At 41.3% G+C, this 19,751-nt stretch overlaps 1 protein-coding gene across 7 annotated transcripts in view; it reads left to right on the forward strand.

The window, feature by feature from the left end:
* Window positions 1-19,751, forward strand: part of KIAA1217 — a gene marked incomplete at its 5' end in the record, with an annotated part of 334,455 nt that overhangs the window by 273,020 nt on the left and 41,684 nt on the right. For all 7 annotated transcript variants that reach the window (XM_084211849.1, XM_084211846.1, XM_084211844.1 and 4 more), the window contains one exon: window positions 11,345-12,177. In XM_084211849.1, the coding sequence (XP_084067975.1) occupies window positions 11,345-12,177 (833 nt within the window). The remainder of the gene's footprint in view (window positions 1-11,344; window positions 12,178-19,751) is intronic.

The following is a 19,751-nucleotide window of genomic DNA, read 5'->3' on the forward strand; positions in this document are numbered from 1 at the left end:
CTCCAGGGGAATGAGCTGACTCTGGAGGATGTCTGGCTGACTTTCTTTTAATGAAACATTAGGTGAGACAAATCCTCAATCCAGAGCAATTAATATTACTACTTGACTTTCTGAGAGGTGCTTAATGCATATATGTCTGCAATACATGCTGTGATACTTTCCTATAGCTAGGAAAATGCCCTTGCTTAAATCAGGACAGAAACAAGGGGGAAGCATGAGGTTTGAATTACAGGGTAGAGAGACAGACTGCAGACCTGACGTAATAGTTCAGTTTTGCAGAACCTTCTTCATGCAACTCCAGTGAGAGTTGGCTATATTTGCTCTAGTAAACTTAAAAAAAATTTGAGAGGCTTATAGAGTTTCCAGCAGATGACTTCCCACTTTTGTTTGCCTTTAATTTTTTTAATCCCTAAAAATCAACAATTTCAGATTATATTGATTATACTGATCTGCCATCACCAAAGGATAGGCCAAAAATTTACTGCTTTTATGCAAAACATGTATGTACGTGTGTATACATAATGTTAATGGGTTACAAGACAGCACTGCTCTCTTGGGAGCTCAGATGCTCATCTGTGGGCTGGTTCAAAGGCTTTGTGCACAGGTTGGTCCACAGTGCAAGCTCCAGCTGTTCTAGTGAGAGTGCTGCTTTGCCAGCAGTGAAGCTGCTGTCCCCTTTCTAGTGGTGCATTCTAGCCAGTAGTAGTGTGCTCTGTGGCATGAGAGGGCTTTTTGTTTGTTTGTTTGCATGTATGTTGTAAGAACTGGGAGTTGAAATAAGTATAAGAGAATTTTATGGTACTTGTGTTTACTCCAAGGCATATCTGTTTCACTGCATGCCTTTGGAACCAGTAAACAGAGAGAGTGCAAACAATATGCATGTTTAGGAGAAGATAGTGTAGTCTGCACATAATCTCAAATCCAGTATGTGTTAGGCAGCCAGAACTGTTCTGTTCCCTCCCTGTTTGTTTAGCTTGGCCTCTCAAATTCAATGAGCTTCTGTGGGATTTTCAGTCTTCAAGGAAACACCACACACATCCTTGTAGGTATAAACATGGGCAGTGGGCTGGAGAGCTGATGTGAAAAAGTCAAGGCCAATTTGAAAGAGTTTTTCAGGGTCATGTGGAGTGCAATGGCAGCAGCACAGCCTGGTTGGATGACGGTGTGTGTCACCTGGGTGACTTTGTGAAGGACAGCAGCTTGGGGGCTGTGTTCTGCTCCCTCGTTTTTGCCATGGGGAAGCAACTGAGACTGGGATCAGGATGAGGTAAGGGCATTTTTTTTCTTCTCTGCTGAGTGTTTGGAGGCAAAACTAAGCATCACTCTCCTTTTGTGGAAGAAATTGACCTTGCCATGGTGTCACCCTAAGCGGAGAGCAGAAAGATGCTGATGGCAGTTCCCCAGCTGCCTTCATCTCCCCAGTCTTGTGTATCAGAGCCAGCAGAGTTGGGAGATTCTGCAGACAGCTCCACAGATTGGTCTTTGGAATCTCAAACTGTTGGTGTCTTGGATCAAAATTAGAAGCTGGGCGGGTGATAGGACTGGTGGGGTGGTGTGAGACCTTCCTTGGCAAAAAAAGCCCCAAATCTCAAAACCCAAATCCACACCCAAAATCCTAACCCCAAACCCCCAAATACAGAAGAAAATATGCTTCCTTTATAATTCAGCTCTAAATGCTGTCCTCAGTGAACTGTCTTTCCATTTGGATTCTACTGGACTGAACTAACTTGTTGAATTTAAGCAAAACCCCATTGACTCCATCACAAATTTTGTTCTGGAGTGCTGAGAACAAAACCAGGCCTTGAGTTAGTGACCAGGAATCACTGGAAGTGCTTCCCTGTTTTCTGTCAAGGAAACAGTTGTTTACAACACTATAAGGCATTAACTACTTAATTATTTCCATCCATGAAAGTAATATTAAAGGAATAGGAACCAAAAGAGCTGTTACCAGGACCAGAAAGAACTTTGATCAACAATCAAGCAATAAGTTATGTCTATGCCATATGTGTATACCCCACAGCAGACTTCACAGTATTCTCTGGCTTTATAATTGTGTGTTCTACTGATGCTTAGCCTCTAACATTTTTTTCTGCTTCAAAATGAGGGAAACAAGCAAAAAGTAAATTGATGTGATGAGCAAATTGATGGAAAGGTTAAACAGGCCAAATTGTCAATGATTTAGAAGAAAGGAGGGTGACTGGCATTACAGGTCTGTGGTGACTTGAGCCTATCCTTAATATGGACATTAACATTGGTTTTAAAGTCTGAAATTAACCTAAACTTCCGGCTTGGTCTCAGTGAAGCACAGGGTATTGTGTATCTTAGGGGCATGCCCTTGGTTTACACAGAGGCATGAACTGAAAAGAAGTTCTTTTTCTGTACAGTATTTTATTAACAAATATATGGCAAGTAATTGTACATAGGATAATACAATAATGGCAAGCTAGATAATGCTTGGGGGCTCTGATAAAGTTATTGAAATGGAAAGTGATGCTTGAATTTTTTGTATGCATTGTTAAAACCTACAAATTAAATTACAGCCTTGGTAATGGTATAACTGCAATACTTATGATGTTGTGCCTAATATATTCTAAAATTAAAAGCAGATTCATTAATCTAATGAAAAGCTTTTTGTATGCACCAGACATACATGAATATCATGTAATGTGCATGGAGAGCTAGTTATGCCCCTCTCTGATGTTCTGCGATATATTTTGTCATGCTAGAGTCCAATTACTGAAAATGTGCAGCCTACCAGCTTGCAATTCATTGCAGGGAAACTTAGCAAAATACAGTCATCTTTTTTATCCTGCATGTTAGCATAATAATTTCTCACTTCAGGTTTGTTAGCCTGTAAGGAAGAGCATGGATAGAAGAATATTCTCTGCAATTGCTGAAAAGCACATGTGGCAATAAAGTGTTCTAGGATAATTTGCTTGATTTTTTTTTACCCTTGATGTTTCTGAGTCTGGTTGGTCTGCCAACCTAAGCATCTTTCTAACTAGGTCAAGTATATACATCCATTCATTAAAAGGGGATGCTTGACTGGTTAGTTAAACCTGCCAAATATAAACCAGATGCCTGAATGGTAAATACTGCTTTACCCCTACACTGCAAGAAACAAGCCTTGACTGATTAAATTTGAAATAAAAATAAGTAGGTTTAACATTGTTTCTGTGCCATAGTAATACTTTATTATAGTGCTAGTGCAAATATTTAATAAAAATAATGTTTTAAAATATTTTACATTGAAAATGAAACTGAAAAGTAGGCATTTAAGGAAAAATTATTTTTTTACATTTCTGAAAAAACTGTTTATATTACACTATATATAAATTTTATATAGTTCTAGTCAAGATCCATAATGGCATACAAATTTATGGCATACATTACAAATCAGAATTCACAGCAGCTGTCTAGGAAACAGGAAGATTCTCTGATGCTGGGCTGGGGGTGTAAGGGGTAGAACACCTGGATTTTTAGTTTTGGCTACGAGCTCTGCTCTGCTCTTTCTCCTGTTACTTAAATGCTTAGTGTCAAATTGCCATTTCACGGCAGGAATGAATGATGCCTCCTTCACTAGTGGCTGAGACCAAGAGCAGTACTGTGGAACACAAATGCTGCTCCTGTAATGTCCCATTAGGGCTGATTCTGTGCAACAGTATTAGCTCATGAACATATGCTTAAATTGTATTTTTATTCCTTTGAATGCCATTTATGATGATACAGGCAATTTTTTACTTGCACAATAGCAAAATCAGACAAAAATCCAAACGAAGAGCAAAAGAAGCAGCCCCCCAAAGCAGATGATAACTGCAGGACTGGGAAGGGTTTGTTTCATGAGATTTTCCCTTATGATATGTGTCATCTCTTTTAGGCTGTAAATGCTGTCTTTTTAAGGAGACAATTTCTGTATTCTATGGTATTTTTGTGGGGGGGGATAGAAGGGAGTGAAGCATCCTTTCTGCTCTAATTTTTGAAAATGTATTTACCTTTTCTATTGTTTCCTCTTAAAAAAAAAACAACAATAAAAGCAAAACAAAAAAACAAATCAAACCCAACAACCAATCATCATGGCTTATGTGGTGTGCTGCAGAGAGAACTATGGGATTGATTTATGGGGACCCCAAAGTTCAGGTTATCCAAGTGGCTCAGGTGCCTGGTTAATGAGTAGACAACTCCTCCACGGGAGGAGTTTGTGCTTCCTTCTACAGTGGCACTACCAATCTGAGGAGGTGAAAAACTTCTAAGGTTTATTTTGCTGAATTTTTTTTTCTAGAATTCTATCTACTGGGTTTGCTAAATAGTTGGAGGTCTTCACCTGTTGAGGAATGAATATGTATAGGTCTCATAGTGTTGCCTTTGAAATGCACTGTGTTACTGAAACAGAGGTTACTCACTATTTTATTTCTGGCTTTCCCCTCTGTGAGTCTCTCTTGTGGTTCGCTCCAGTATGTTAGTTTCTTTCTATGCATCTTATAGGCACACATTAAAAAATGATTGAGCGACTGAATCACATAGTGTTGCACAGTTTGTGACGGGGTGACATGCCAAGGAGGTTATTTAGTGACTAATTTCAAAGGGGAGGAGAAATTGCAGGCTTGTCACGTGGAAAAGTACTTCAGTCTATTGAAACAGCATTACTTAGATGACCGGATAAAGCAAGATGGCCTGGTGTGAGCAGAGGGAAAAAGGAACATTTTTCCTGTTCCAAAACCTTTTTGCAGAAGACATGGATATACAAAATAATATACCATAGACCAAGGATTGATATTCAAGACTGAAAACAAAAAGTGCTTCATTAGAAGAAGTGGCACCAAATGTTCATCTCACTGCTGTAGCTATTCAAGGGATTTCCTTAAGAAACAGTAAGTGACTTTAATTACTTCAAAGCAGAGATCTTATCAAAAATTGTTTTATTGGTCCGTAGGCAGCAATGTTGTCTAAGAGGGTAGTAAGAGTGCTAGTATTTTAAATTCTGAAAACAAATACACAGGATAGCATCCGGATAGCTGAGGAAATTATGTCCAAAAGAGTAGACTGTAGGATTTGGTCTGCAAACTGTCCTCTCTGCTCGTTTGCATGATCCATCTTCAGCATGCACATTGACCTACAGGCAAGGTGAAGCAATCAAACATTATTTTTGATGTTACCATTACATTTGTTTTGTGGTTACTTTAGAATTTTATGGATCTGTTTTACGTTCAGTAAAAACTGAACTAGGTATTCTTTGTTTTCCCCATGGGAGCTTTAGGATATGGTATGAATTAAGCTTATACGTAGTCAGGGATATAAAAGGACATACTGAGACATGTAAAATACCTTGAGGTAAAACATTTGGATCGCTGTAGGGATTCATACACAAGTGTGTATTAAACATATATGTATAAAATAAGGGAAAATAATGTTAAGAATGTGTTTGATGCTCAGTGGTATGGCAAGGGAAATGGTGGTGTGTCTGAGCTTCAAGTCAATGTATTGGTAACTACAGTATGGTACTCTAGAAATTCTGCTTTTGAGTATCAATAGTGTTTTTGTCATAATCTCTGTGCAGAGCTGGGAGAAAGATATGGGGACTGGATGTCACAGTGATATTGGGTAGTATGGTGACAACACCTAATTATGTCTCAGTCAGAATGCCTCCTTTCCTCTAAAATGTCCTCTAAATTCCGCCTTCTAAGATAGTGAGCATCACCTTCTGCTTCTCCTATTTTGTTCATGTCAACTTCTAGCTAGTTGACCCTGGCCAAAATAAAAAGTAATCTGTGAACATAGAAACTAGAGGACTGGATGATTTCACCATCACTAACCATCGCAGACTCATCCTAACAAACATCTTATGTTGACTGATTGTATTGCTGTTCATCAAGGGAAAGAAAAAAAACATAGAATTAAGAGCATAAATGGAAGAAGAAAGACCCAGTTGTTGTCTTGACATATCCACCATATATGTAATCAGACCCTAGAAAGAGAAAGTTCTTGTTTCATAGATGTTCTGAGTTTTTGTCTCAATTCTCCTTTCACCATAATACAGAGGTTTTTACAGCTGGGCATGTGCCAAACTGTACAAAAGGACTGAAAGAACTGAAACCTAGGTGCATGCTAATACTGGGAAGATAATTATAAATGTTGAGATTTCTTGAGGAGCTCTGCAACTCCTTTTCTGGAAAATTAGACAGGAAAAAATAATAGAAATATATGAAACGTGTTAAGAACAGCTAGCTGGGTCTTGGACTTCCCCATTCATTGGAAGTTTGAACGTTTGAAATCAGTTTTATTTTACCAGCATGTGGTTCCCATAATGAAAAACAATTGTGAACCCTGGCAGCTCCTAGAACCTTGTACTGTGGGGCCGGATTCAACTGAGGCCAGGTTCCAACACATGCAAGGTCAGTGGTTTCATGGTCTGAAATCATTTTACTGGGCATCAGAGGCTCCATTCTTAGCCAAAATTGCCAAGTAAACTTCTAGTCTGGAAGCATTGCCAAGGAGTGATGGCCATTGAAACCCCAGCATGTCTCACTGCTTGGTAACCCCAAATACCAAGCACCCACCCTGCAGAAGAGAACATGAAAGAGTTGGGGAACCTACCCCAGATCAGACTCCAACCAAGTTGACCCAGATCTGTGAGTCTGGAAAGCCAAAGCTCTAGAGCACCTCAGGGTTGTCTGATAGGAAATAACATCTCTGTTGACTGAAATCTGCTGGGTGTTTTTTTTCCAAATTTTGTCTTTACTGATGCTTTTATGAAATGTTTCAGCTCTCTTGATTAGCGTTGTCTGCTGAAAGTACATATCATTGAAAAGTTTCTGATCAGAAGCAGCTAAAAATTAGCTAATGTGTTTGAAGTTTTCAAATATGACATTGGGCAGATGAAGGAACCCACAACTGCAACTAGTATGATTTTTTTCTGTAATGACCAAACAGAATGGGGAAATTTATAGATGCTAGAAGGCATTCTGGGAGAAAGCAAGAAGAGACAAGTGCGACAGCCTCTCAGTGATGTCTTATTTGGCTTCAGACAGATAGTTTTGGTACAGATACTTAAAATTCTCATTTAACTATTTACCAATTCTGCAGTTTTCAAGTGTACTTAATTTTTAATTGTAAATTATCTTATTTTAGAAAGATTAATAAATATTTTTTCAAATATGAAAATATTTGAAAAATATTAAAATATTTGAAAAAAAAATTTCAAAAGTAAAGGATGGCCTTACTTTTAGAGGGTTTTTTTTTCTGTTGAGCAATTTTCATAAAAGATCTCTTTACAGTTTAATTAATCAGCATTATATCAGTACTTAGTATTTCTGTAGCTTTTTCATCATAGACTGCAAGGTCTCAATAAAATTCTTTGCGGGTGTCCTGTGTTTACTGTTGGGTGAGTCAGCTTGCGGAGCATAGGAGCACTTTCCTCAGGGAAGTGCAGGGTGTCAAAGGGAGAGTAATAAAAATAATAGCTTCACATGGCTGAGAGGTGATTAATGGAGTCTGTTGGGAGCTCCCCAGTGTCTCCAAGAGGGTGCATGGATAACCTTCGTCTTGGGAACATGCTCTGTGTAGATATTTTGGCAGTCTGAAAATCTTGGGGCAAAGCCAGTTGCTGTGTTCTCTGGTGATGTAGAGGAGGCCTAGGAGAGCGGAGGGAAGGGCTGTAAGGTCGGAAACTTGGCCTGCTTTTCCCTTTGCCCGAGTTTCACGTTGAGATGGTAGCAGATAAAGGCTTGGGTCAGGCTGTGTGTCTGGTATCCAGCTGCACGGCGAGCGGGAGGCTCGGTGCGGTGCCCGTGACTCAGCAGCAGGCTCGGTGCTGGGCTGGCACTGCCCTGCTGGCTGGCACTGCCCTGGTGCATGCAGGCACAGCTCTGCCTGCCCTGGCTGCTGAGACACCGGCTCTGCTTGTCCTCTGTGCAGCCACCATGAGCAAGGCTCATTCTGCCCACCTGGGTGCATGGATAACTGGTTCACTGACTTTGTGCATATAGGCATTTTCAAAATATAGCAAGTTATTCAGCATGCCAACAGGCTTTGAAATAAAGAACATAACTGGTTTTATAGAACATTGACTCTTCAGCATATAGAGACTCAGTTTTAAAAAAATCAGCAAAATCTGTATCTTTTAGACTTGTCTTGTTCAACTGACCAAAAACCTCCACAGCAGATATTTAAACATGATGTAATCTTTTTTACTACAGAAAGGGAAAGATTCTCAGTGATGTGATTTTCCCTCAAAGGTTTCATACAGAAATGGTTACTAGCTGTTTACCATATTTTGACCTAAGGATTGTAAAACAAGTTTCCATTTCAAGGATGTAAGGTCTATAGGCAGTAGGAACAAGGAAGAGCTATGTGCTAAAGAAATCCCCACCCTCAGGTAAACATATGACATGGCTGCAGTCAAAAAGCACATGATCCTGCGCTTGCACTAAAAAATATTCCTTTTGCCCTCAGAGCAATCATGTGGGACAGCACCCAGTATTTACAGGCTCAGATAAACCCAATATCCTCTTTCTCTGTCCCTGAGTCATGCGAAGTCCAGGAACATGTGGCTCAAGACAGCCTATGTAGAAGAGTATGGGGTTTTATTGAGCAATATGGGGGTTTTGTGGTGGAGGAGAGAAGATGAAAAACAGCACAGGAAGTGGCCTATATATGAGAGAGTGGTGAAAAGAGAAATGTGAAGGATGGTCTTTTCTTGATTCTCACCTGTACCTCTTTGATGCGCCTATCACACCAAAGAGTTACAGATGAGAAGCAAGACCATCCTTCACATTTTTAAACTTATCATTAGCAAGGAGTCTGGAGGAGAGGAGAAGAGTGGAAAGACAGGACATACCAACCATGTGGCAGGCTGTAATCCACCGGGTAAAGCTGCCTGGCTCCTGGACACCAGCTCAGGTCCCTGCCCAGCCCACATGCCCAGTGAATCTTTCCCGGGCACCCTGGACTCTCTGGCTCCACCAGTCTCCCCTTTGGTACACTCCACTCAGGGCCTGAGTCCTGGCTTAAAATAGCAGGTGAACTTCTCAGAAAGGGGTTGGGTTCCTGGGTGATTGTGCCCTGCCCAGCCCAAGGGAGCCTTGATTGAGGTTCTGTACTCCAAGTGCTACTTTAAAGCAAAAGTAAATAATGTTACATACAACAGTACTCAGACGCAAGATTTTGAGCAATAGCTCAGTCCCATATTCAAATTATTTTCCATCTTAAAGTATTCCATCTAAATGGTGTTATGGTGGAAAATAGGAATTTTTCTAAGACAGATTGCTTTGACTTATGAGAAATGAATGAGCATATACAAGAATATGAAGTCCAGAAGTTAGGGGAAATTAAATCCATTGCTTTCAAATCTTCCCATGGAAATTTCCTCCTCTCTGCAACGTAACATTGGAATTTTCCTCTCACTGTAACCCAGCATGTCCTAGTGGCTATGGTTTCTTTGACAGATATTATTCCATTTGTTGTAGCTTTATTTGAAGCAACTAAACAGGACATTGTGTAGCTTGTACAGTAGAAATCTAGGAGGATTTTCTTTCTCTTGAGTTCTTCTCTTGGTGTAAAACATCTGTATCTGCCTGTCCCTGAGGACATGATCCCAAAGCTGCTCAAGTCAGTAGGAGTCATTTTGTTCTGCTGGCCCAGGGCCAGAGTCAGTACACACAATATAGCTTAGTATGTTGCAGTGGTTCTTCAAGCCAGTAGAAAATTGTGTTGAATTCCCTCTTATAAAGTCATTAATACTGTTTAGTTATATTTTAATTATATCTTATTTAAAATTCCAGACTAGACTTATTCTCTGTGCAAATGAAAAAATTATGCCATGTTCCTGTTCGACTTCATAATTTTTGTCTGGCTCATCTATGACCCATCCCAGTACACATCTTTGTTCTGTTACACTTATTTATTATTGCTGTGGCCACAATCAGGTTATCTTCTTTCTTCTTTCTAATACCTGATACTCCAGACTGTTGATCTTTGGCCCTGGGGAATGTCATTTCTAATTCTTGAGTGCAGAACCTGCTGTGATAAGAACAGCTATTGTTTATATACTGACACTGCAATTCCTTTACCAGTGGAAAAACCTGTGGTGGGGCAGGAATAATCTCTGGCTTCATCTGCCATGGATCACTGTAACTACAATGAATCCAGTCACATTTTCAAAGCAAGGAGTGAGAGGGGAGAAAAATTGTGTGGATTTCAGATCAGCAATATCCATATTATTTTGTGCTCTGTAACTTTAGAAATGTGGAGTCAGGCTTGGTGATACACAGTTTTCTACAATTCCGTGAAGGTGTTGGAGAGGGAAGATGAAATTGTCACCATGAATTTTAGAAATAATAATTTTTTTCTTATGTAGTTAGTCCTCAGCCGGCTTCTTCATCTCCCTGTTCATCCACCTTACCCCAAGGGCACCAGAGCAGGCACATGATGCTTTCTAGAGGGAGAATTTCTCCTATCAGTCGTTGACAGTGTTCAGCCATCCAGATAGGTCATGGCTGGGCACAGTGAGGTTCTACACTCTCAAGAGCACTCGTGTCCATTGCAGATTTTTGCTAAGCCTCTCTTAACAAAGCACTAATACATTTGTTTTGGAAGTTTCCCTTTTCTTTTCCTTGCTTGCTCATTCCTTACTGCTGCTGCTTACAAAACTATGATAAAATGTTCAATGACTTTCTGAGCATGTGCTCCACAAACCCTCTGAATCACTCTTATCTTTGCAATGGCACATGTTACATAGGGTCAGACTGTTTTCATATAAGTTGACTGTGTTATTGTCAATGAATGCGTGTGTTTTTCTACTGTGCTTTGTGTATCTTTTGTGTAATAAAGACCACATCAAGTCATTAGCAAAAGCTTAAATCCTGCGCTGAAGAAAATGGCTAATTAGTTGTAATATTTCTTTTTCTTGTCTAAGGACTTTAGGTATGTTTGTGATGCCAGAGCATCAGCATTTTTATCCTGCTTTGGAATCAGTGAGCTCTAGCCTATGTATCTGATCAATAAACTCTGTAAGTCTGTCACTGGCTACATGTGCGTGGAACACCTGGCACCACAACCCCTGATTTCAGCTTCAGTAGCTGTGAATATCAGATTAGGGTGGGATGGTATTTGCATAAGTAAAAGTATTTTTAAACCTCTCATATTCCATTAACATACAGCCCATTTTATTGCTATTTATAGTTGTTATTTTTGTTAGGCTCTGAGGTCCCAAAGTGTTTTATTTATGCAGATGTAAAATTATTTTTTCTGGAGAGTTTGTTTTTATTTCCTAATTTTCTGTAGACAACCCACATCATGTTTTGCTCATTCAGTAATTTTGTATCTGAGGTGTTTTTCCTTTTCTTTCCAGATGCAGAGGGAAATTGCTTATACGGGACGAGATGGCCCAAGCGGTTCCCGCCCTGGCTCTGCCACGCACCCTCTGCACGCGTTGCCCAGCTCTCCACCCTCCACCCCAGTGCCCCACTCCATGCCTCCCTCTCCATCCAGGATTCCCTATGGTGGGGGCCGGCCCATGGGCGTGCCGGGCAATGCCACCATCCCCAGGGACCGGCTGTCGGGCGTGCCGGCCTCGCGCTCCATATCGCCCAGCCCGAGCGCCATTTTGGAGAGACGGGACGTGAAGCCAGATGAGGACATGAGTAACAAAAACCTCACCCTGATGAGAAATGAAAGCCTGTACGGTGACCCCTACCTGTTTCACGAGGGGAGGATGAGCGTGGCCGCGCCGCACCCCGGACACCCGCTCGATGTCCCCGATCACATTGTGACCTACCATCGCAGCGCCATGAGGTCATCGAGCACTTACTGCACCCCCTCCATGCAGCCTGAAATGCTGGAGCAGTCCTTGTACAGACAAAAGTCACGCAAGTACCCGGAGAGCCATTTGCCCACTCTTGGCTCTAAAACACCTCCAGCCTCACCTCACAGGGTGGCTGACATGAGAATGATCGATATTCATCCTCACCACGGCCCTCACATTCCCGCCCACACCATCCAGCCTGACAGGTCTTCCCCCAGCCGCCAGTCCTTCAAGAAGGAGCCGGGAGCGCCCGTGTTTGTGGACGCGAAAGCGCGGAGTGCTGTCGGCCTCGCAGGCATGGCCGAGGCAGTGCCCTCTCCCGTGGACAAGCAGGCTTTTGGCTATGGGTCACCCACCATGCCCAAGGACAAGGAGACAAGGTAAGGCAGAGCTGGGGCTTAATTTATGCAAATGAGAAACGTTCCTAATCTGCGCATCCTTTGTCGTTTAAGACTCGGGGGATAATGTAATGTGTAGGAGGCTGCTGAGCCCGGCTGCAGTGTTTATTAGCTGTCTGTCAAGGTAGTTAGTAATTTAGGGGAGATGTGACACCATCCATTATTAATTTGAAAGTATTGTCAACCCATGATGAATCTCTAGTTATTTTCATTTGTGTAAATTTCAGTCATTGGAAAAAATATAATAAAATAAAATGATTAACTGGGATTTTTCTTTGCAGACAGCCAGATCATGTTACAAGAACAAATGATGTTCTGTTCCTGCTAATAAGGGAATATATTTCACCCCCGTTAAGAATGACACTCTGATATTACAATTTTGGTTCTTTATGGAGTGAAGTTTTTCTCATCTAGTGTTAGGAAATGGGAAGAATTTATCATTACTGTCTTATCTCCTGTAAAACATGAATTTGCATAAAAATAGGACAGTTGTTTACAATAATCTTCCTTGAGGGGGAACTGCTGAGAAAAGCAAGTCTGTCCCAGGGAAGAAATCGAAACATGAATACTGTTCCAGATAATTTTCCCAGCATCACAAGTAGTTGGTGACCAGACTCTTGTTAACTTTTGTGTGATGGCAATGATGACAATGATCTCTCCTGTCTTTTTAAGGACCAAATTTATGCAGAGGTCTGAGAAGGCTTCTCCTGCTTTAGACCCTGCCCTGGGAGAGAAAAATCATTGCACAGCCCAGCAGTTGCTGTGTATTTATATGAGCTGCGTTAATCTCTAGCGTATTGTTTGTGCTGTTAACTTTTATAGAGCTCTTTAGGGGAAGTGAAGATGAATAGCTGGAAAATGCTGAGCTCACAGAGGCCAAAGGTAACTGCTGATTGCCTTAATCACTGGGAAGATACAGAGCTTCATATAGACCCTAGGCTTTCCCTCTATCTAAGCAGCTTGCTCAATAATTAGTTGCTGCTTACCATGCTTGGCCAGAAAAAAAAGTGGGTCATGAGGTCCTCTGGTGGGGAAAAAATGGAAGAATATAAAGAAAAGCAGCCACCCACAAAAATTACAGGCTTATAGCTTGGTAGTTATGACATAAGAGTACAAGGCAGGGCATATTACAATATAAAGTCAGTGAAATTGGATTTTTATGTTTCCAAGAGAAAGTTGCAGGTATCTGAAATTTCATTTCAAGCCACCATTATTACATCTAGGAAATTATTTGAAAGAAATTTAGTCCATCTACATATTGAACATTTTACGAAGTTCATTATAGGAATTGAAAATAAGGAAGGACACCTTATGTGTCCACCATAAAAAACTTTTATGTTTGTACAATTTCCTGTCTTCTGGACATCTCAGCTGTTCACTCAGCTGCACAGAGCTGCACAAGGGTGTTTGTGAATGGATACAGAGAAACTACGCAGATAGTTCTGCAGCTCCTTGAAAGGGAGTTTTGCACCAGGTGTTTTAATCCTTGTCCCAGAATATATTAACAATGAAGAAAACAGCATTTGCATAATTGCACTTCCAAATAAATACATGACCTTAAAATTCAGCGTGGCACTGAAAGAATAATTTTGAAAGTTGTCTTTATGGGTTGCGGCTTTTTTTAACCTTGAGGAAGTGTGACTTTCTAAAAATAATTGTAAATATCAAAAGGAATGAATGCAAATTGCATGCAATATTAAGAATTGGGTTTGAGTTCTACAAACACAAAATGCTCTAAGCTTTAATTTAGCTTTATAATAATTACATGAACTTTGAAAGTAAACACTGTTTAAACCATACTAAACTAAACAAGGGGCTATCCCTGTTGAGGTGCTCTTTTCCTGCTTCATCAGGAACTGAGTTGTTACAAGGTTGTTATGGATACCTGAAGGGTGATGTACCTAATGACAGAATGGTATCCCCTACCTACGCCTTGTTGTGTAGGACTTGGAGTTTACCCCCATAAACAGTATGGGCTTGCTTCTGTGAGAAAGAGTATTTTTGGGATTGTAGAGATAGGGCTGAATTCATTCTCTTCCAGGCACGGTAAAATGAGGTGCAGGCTGCTCTGTTGTTTGTTATCCACTGGCTGATGCCAAGTGCCTGAGAGCCAGGCCACAGCAAGCACATGGCAGTGTGTCCAGCCAGCCTGCCGGCAGAGGTGTCAGCTGTGGGCAGACAGAGGAGCTCCTGGCCTTGGAGCTACTGAGGAGAGAGGTCTTTTTCATCTCTGCACTGTGGCACAAGAGACTCCTCATCCTGATTCATTCAGGAGCAGGTGGAGGACTCTGCAGGCACCAAACCCATCATCTCAGCACTGCTGTTGCTTTAATCCCTAGTGGAGTGTGCTGAGGGCAAAGAAAGCATGTCTTGTGTCATGACTTTATGGAAATTTCCTGGAAGTAGCACTGTCACAACCTCTGGACAATGCAAGTTTAACTGTAAATCAGGGGAAAGATTGAAAGTGTTAGTGACAATGTCAGAAGTAAAAATGAATCTCTCTTCTCATCTCAATTCTTCAATTTTGCAGTCCAAGGCTGAACTGGGATATCTCTGTACTTTATCAGAAAATGTTGGGTACTTAAAACAGATATCCTGCTTTTGTTGAAGAAAATGGTTCCATTACCTTTGGAACATTAACTGCAGTAGATTTGGATCTACAAGAGATGAACACTGGGATTTCTGAGCTCTTCTGTTGGAGTTTCCCATTTTAATTTGACACTGCAGAAGCCAGTTTCATCAAGCCAGTTATTCAAGGCCGGGTTGAGAGGGATTTAATTGCTTCATGAAATGCTTTCTTGTAACTGTTTTACCTTGGCTATTTCCAAGATAACTACTTCTGTGGTATACAGGATTGACTAAATTCTCACAGTTAATTCATTTACCAGAAGAGTCCCATATAAAGCTCTTTTACAACAGTGAGAAGAAACAAATTCATGGAGATTTATAGAAATAAAAGATGTTAGTATTCATGTGCAGAAAAATATTAGAAGTTATAACAGGTTACATCAGTTCACCTTCAAAGGATCATCATCTCTTAAATCTGAGGTCTGCTGGAAGAATGAGTAAATTTTTGTGTGCATGAGTTGTTTAAACAGAGATTTGCTGTCATATTTTTGGATGGCTCATTTTTGTAGCTTGTGGGACATTTCTGGAAGTTACTACAGGCAAAGCAGATGTTTAAATGTTGATAAATTGGAAAAGAAGCTGTTTATCCAAAAGTGCATTAAATTAAATGCTGTTTACCTTAAAATATTTGCATTTATAACACATGTTGCAAAATTCTAGATTTTTGGATAGTGCTAAATATATATAAAATAAATGCTTCTACTCCGAAACAGCAAGATAACTCTACAGGATACTTTTCCTCCAAAAGCGTTTTTGGGGTGTACTATGGTTCTCTTCTGCCTGAACACAACTTTTGTCCTCTTCTTTTTATGCCATACTAGGGAGAAAAGATGACAGTTGGATTGAGCAAAAAATGTGCTCACATTATTGGCTCATGACTTGCAGTTCAAGACTAAAGTGTAATGGCCATGTGTAGATTATTGCATATTGTTCCCCCCATAAAACCACTTTATTGTTTGATATGTTGAAGTGCAGATGGACTCTCTATGCATTAGGAAAAATGACCTTACTTTGTAAAGTCATGAACAGTGAGAGACTCTATCAGCAATGCACTGAATGTTTTATAAGGGGGGCTTTACAAATACACTGTCTCAGACACTTTTCACCAGGCCAGAACTGCATATTCCTCTGTGAAAGTTGTTGAATAACCAGGCAGAAAAATTGAAGTCAAATGATCAATAGAGGGGTGGAGGAAAGGTGAACTGTATTTTGTCTTCCTTGTGTTAGGGGAACTATTTGTAGGAAGATGAGATGCAGGCTCTGGGATAAGAGTTGTCAAATAGTGTAATAGCTGGTGTGCTTCAGAGCTTCCTTTCCTCTTTAGCTTCAAGATGTAGAAGGTTTGAGTTAAGTCTTCTCCTTAGAGGAATGACATATTCACCTGTGTGAATCCTTCTATGGGAAGAAAGCAGAATACAGAAGAATTCTGCTGATCTTTGGTTCCCACCCTTCCAATAAACCCACTCATCTGTTCTGGGAGAATTTGCAGTAAAGTCTAAGATACCTTCACTTGATTCTGGGAAAGTCATTGGGAAAAATAGCCTACTCGTGTTTCCTTTCTTTTCCCAGTGAGGTAAAAAAAATTGTAATTAAATGTTTCTATCATAGAGTAATATAGAAAGAAATGTGTATTTCTCTGTCTCTGACCCCCTTTTCATTGCTTCATTTGGAGCTTAACTTTAAAATAAGAAGTCACAGAAAATTTTTTTCTCCAGGAAGGTGTGCCAGGTAGTTCATGGTGCAGATTTGGTGTTTGAGTACATCTGCTGTGGGTGATGTGCTGCACTGCCTGGGGTTGGACAGGAACGTGAATGAACAGTTACACAGACCAGTTTTATTCTGTGTGTATACAAAAGTATTTTCTCAGTGATATGAATATTAAAGATGTCCCCAGGAAAGGGAAGTAACATGCAAGTAGCATGTCACACTTAAATAGCATTGCTGTGGATACCAATTCAGCAATATGCTGTACCCCTTCTTGGAATTACTTCCAGTTAACTGCAATAGAAGGACTTGCATGAAAGATCAGTGAAGCTGTAAGGAAGAAATCCAAAATCTGACATATCAGTGCACGGTCCCCAGAGGAGCACGGGCTTGCTTTGGTTCTGCTGAATTTGGGGAAGGAGATGTTAAGGCAAGGCCCCAGTTCCTGAGCATACCTAGAGCCAGAGCTGTGGGTCAGGCTGCTGGGGAGAAGAGGGCTGGCAAGTGGCCTGTCCCTGCCTTCCTGGCCAGGGTCATGAGAAGCCAACGCCAAGTCTGACAGAGTTCTGCTGGGCGTCGCTTCCGACCTTGTGCTCTCCTTTCCTCCCCCACCATGCTGCCACCTCTGACTCTCCCAGCATTCACGGGAAAACAATGTGAAACAATGCCTTTCTGTGCTCAGGCTGATAAAATGGCCATTTCTTTCCCAACTGCTGTAAAAGGGACCCTCCCTGCTCTTCCTGGGTGGTGGAGAGATGAAGCTTTATCTGGGAAATTAATCTGGGAGCAGAGACGGGTTGGCTCTTCTTGGGCTCCCACCCTTCTGGTGGCAGCAAGCAGAGGCACCACGTTGTTCTCTGTCTGCCCTCTGTCCCAGTGCTCCACATCCCAGCCTGCCCCGTGTCACTGGAGCCTGCGCCATCCATGGGACCACCCTGTCTGCCCCATCCATGGGACTCTGGCCTGCCCTGTGCAGGCAGAGCTGCTGAGACAGGTTGGTCCCACCTCCCCTCTCCACAGCAGTGAGCATGGTGGGGGGTAGAAAACAATGCTGAGTATCAAAAATCAGTTTTTGTCATGGCAGTGCTGGTATCCCTGATAGACCCTTGCACAGCCGGAGGAAAGCATTTTTTTTCTCCCTCCTGGAGCAGAGTCTGCTCCAGCCCTTCACAAGGAAGTTGGAGGCAAAGGGGTCCACTGCAGATCCTGTCCGTGCTCCTCTGGGGCCTTGTGGTGACAGAAGTGGTCCACCAGCCCTCCAGCCACATCAGCCCCACCAGCAGGCCATCTGCATCCCTCCCTGCCCATGCTGGAACCAGCTGCCTCCCAACACCTTCAGTCCAACCGCCTCCAAAGATCAGGTTGTTTTATTTAATGCCTGAAAGGCACCTTTCAGACACCTGTTTTTGAAATGTTTGATGCTAATGGCCATAACAAGTCTGGGTGTTACAGTGGAATTATTACAGGAAAAATCTGCCTGGTTTCTAGCAGAGTAACTCCAGAGCACATGTAGATTCTTCACATTCTTAATGCTTTTACCATATGAAAAATAATGTGTTCTGTGCAATTGATTCCAGTATTTCATTCGTTTTTCATCATCTCCTATCTTGGAACATCCCTCTCCCTCTTAACAACATACTTTCCTAGATTTCATGGCAAAGGACAAGATCAGCTTTGTGTTGCCATAATATCTTTTGAAGCAGAAAATTGTTTCCAGATTATCTAATGTGGGATGAAAAAAACCATCATATTTATGGATTGGTAAAACAGATAGACTTCCAGTTGAGCTTAGTTCCAGGAAGGTTTTGTGATGGTTATCTGGGGGAAAAAAATGTTTTCATTATTAAGTGTCAAAAATGCTGCATTAAAGTTTGTTAGAGTGTATTTATCCCTGGGTTTTAGTACTTGTTTTTGTTCCAAAGGTTACTGTAGCCTGCACCAGTTTCTTATTTTAAAACTTGTAATAGTGGAAATTCTGTAACGTATTTCTTGGTTTGAAATGAATTGAGTCAGATTCACTAGTCTTCTCATCACCCTTCAAAATACCTTTCAACATGAGGACAGAGCAGTAAGATGCGTGCACTGCATTAAATCGCAGTAAGAACACGTCTGCTGGCTGGGGACTGACTGAGCACTCTCTCCTTCCCTGCTTGTGTCTGTTAGCATCTCATTGCTTGTTTTGCTGCCCTGCTTTCTCAACCTCTGGGTGTCTCTGAGTCTCTCCTGGCTATGGTATCTACGTGCTATCCCAGGAAACCTCATTCATTCCCTGAATGTGAATGAAATAATTAGCCTGGACAATCTGTCTGGCTGCAAGCAGGGCTGGTTACTTGCTTTTTATCATGTCAGCTTGCTTTTGGCTGTTATTGGTACTTGCATTTGAGTTTATATGACTCTTATTGATTGGTGCTATTGCTTTGGCCACCAAACTGCAACTGGAGCTGGGGTGGCCAGAGTAGGGCTGCTCCTGTGTGCACAGAATGCTGCTGTGGTGATGGATGGGCCGTGCAGCATGCTGATTGAACGTCTGAGTTCGTGTGTCCCATCTTCTCTCCTCAGTCCCTGCTGGTTTTTGAGAAGTTTTCTTCCCAGTCATCTTCCAAAGCCACAGCCTGCTGTTAGAATTTCCTCCTGCAAGTCTCCCCACACACTTAACTGCTCTACTAGAGGGATGCCTTTGCAGAAGGTGTCATACTGATGTGTGTCTATGTTGTGGGGTGTCATTGACATACTGGCATGTACAAGGAGGTACCTGTGAGAGCAAAAGGCTGGTTTGGAGCTGACTGAGGAAGTCCCCTGGTACCTGACTAATATATGGATTTATGCAAACAGATAAACACACAAATGTTAGCCATCACATCAAAAAAAAAAAAGTTATTGTTCATGTTTAGTGACCTTTGGTTCCTATGGAAAACTGATTATACTTACTGTAGTTCTACATTTTTTTTCCTCTGCTTTTTGGGAATTTCTTGGGATATGTGCACAAAAGAAAATCTGTTTTATTATAACATTTCTGTACAGTCTGCATTTGGTGTCCTGTGCCTCTCTGTCACATTTCTGTCCTTTTCAAAGCAGACAGTTGTGATGTCAGGTGGAAAGGATTTGGACTGGAAAGTCATCAGCTTGGGCAGATTAAATGCTTCCCAGACAAAAATTCTGGGTCTGGGGAAAGTAAAAATAGTAACAAGAAGAAGTGTAAAGTCTTTAATCCTGAAACCTTAAGT

This window comes from Fringilla coelebs (genome assembly GCF_963513975.1).
Source record: "Fringilla coelebs genome assembly, chromosome: 1".
NCBI classification, from domain to species: domain Eukaryota; kingdom Metazoa; phylum Chordata; class Aves; order Passeriformes; family Fringillidae; genus Fringilla; species Fringilla coelebs.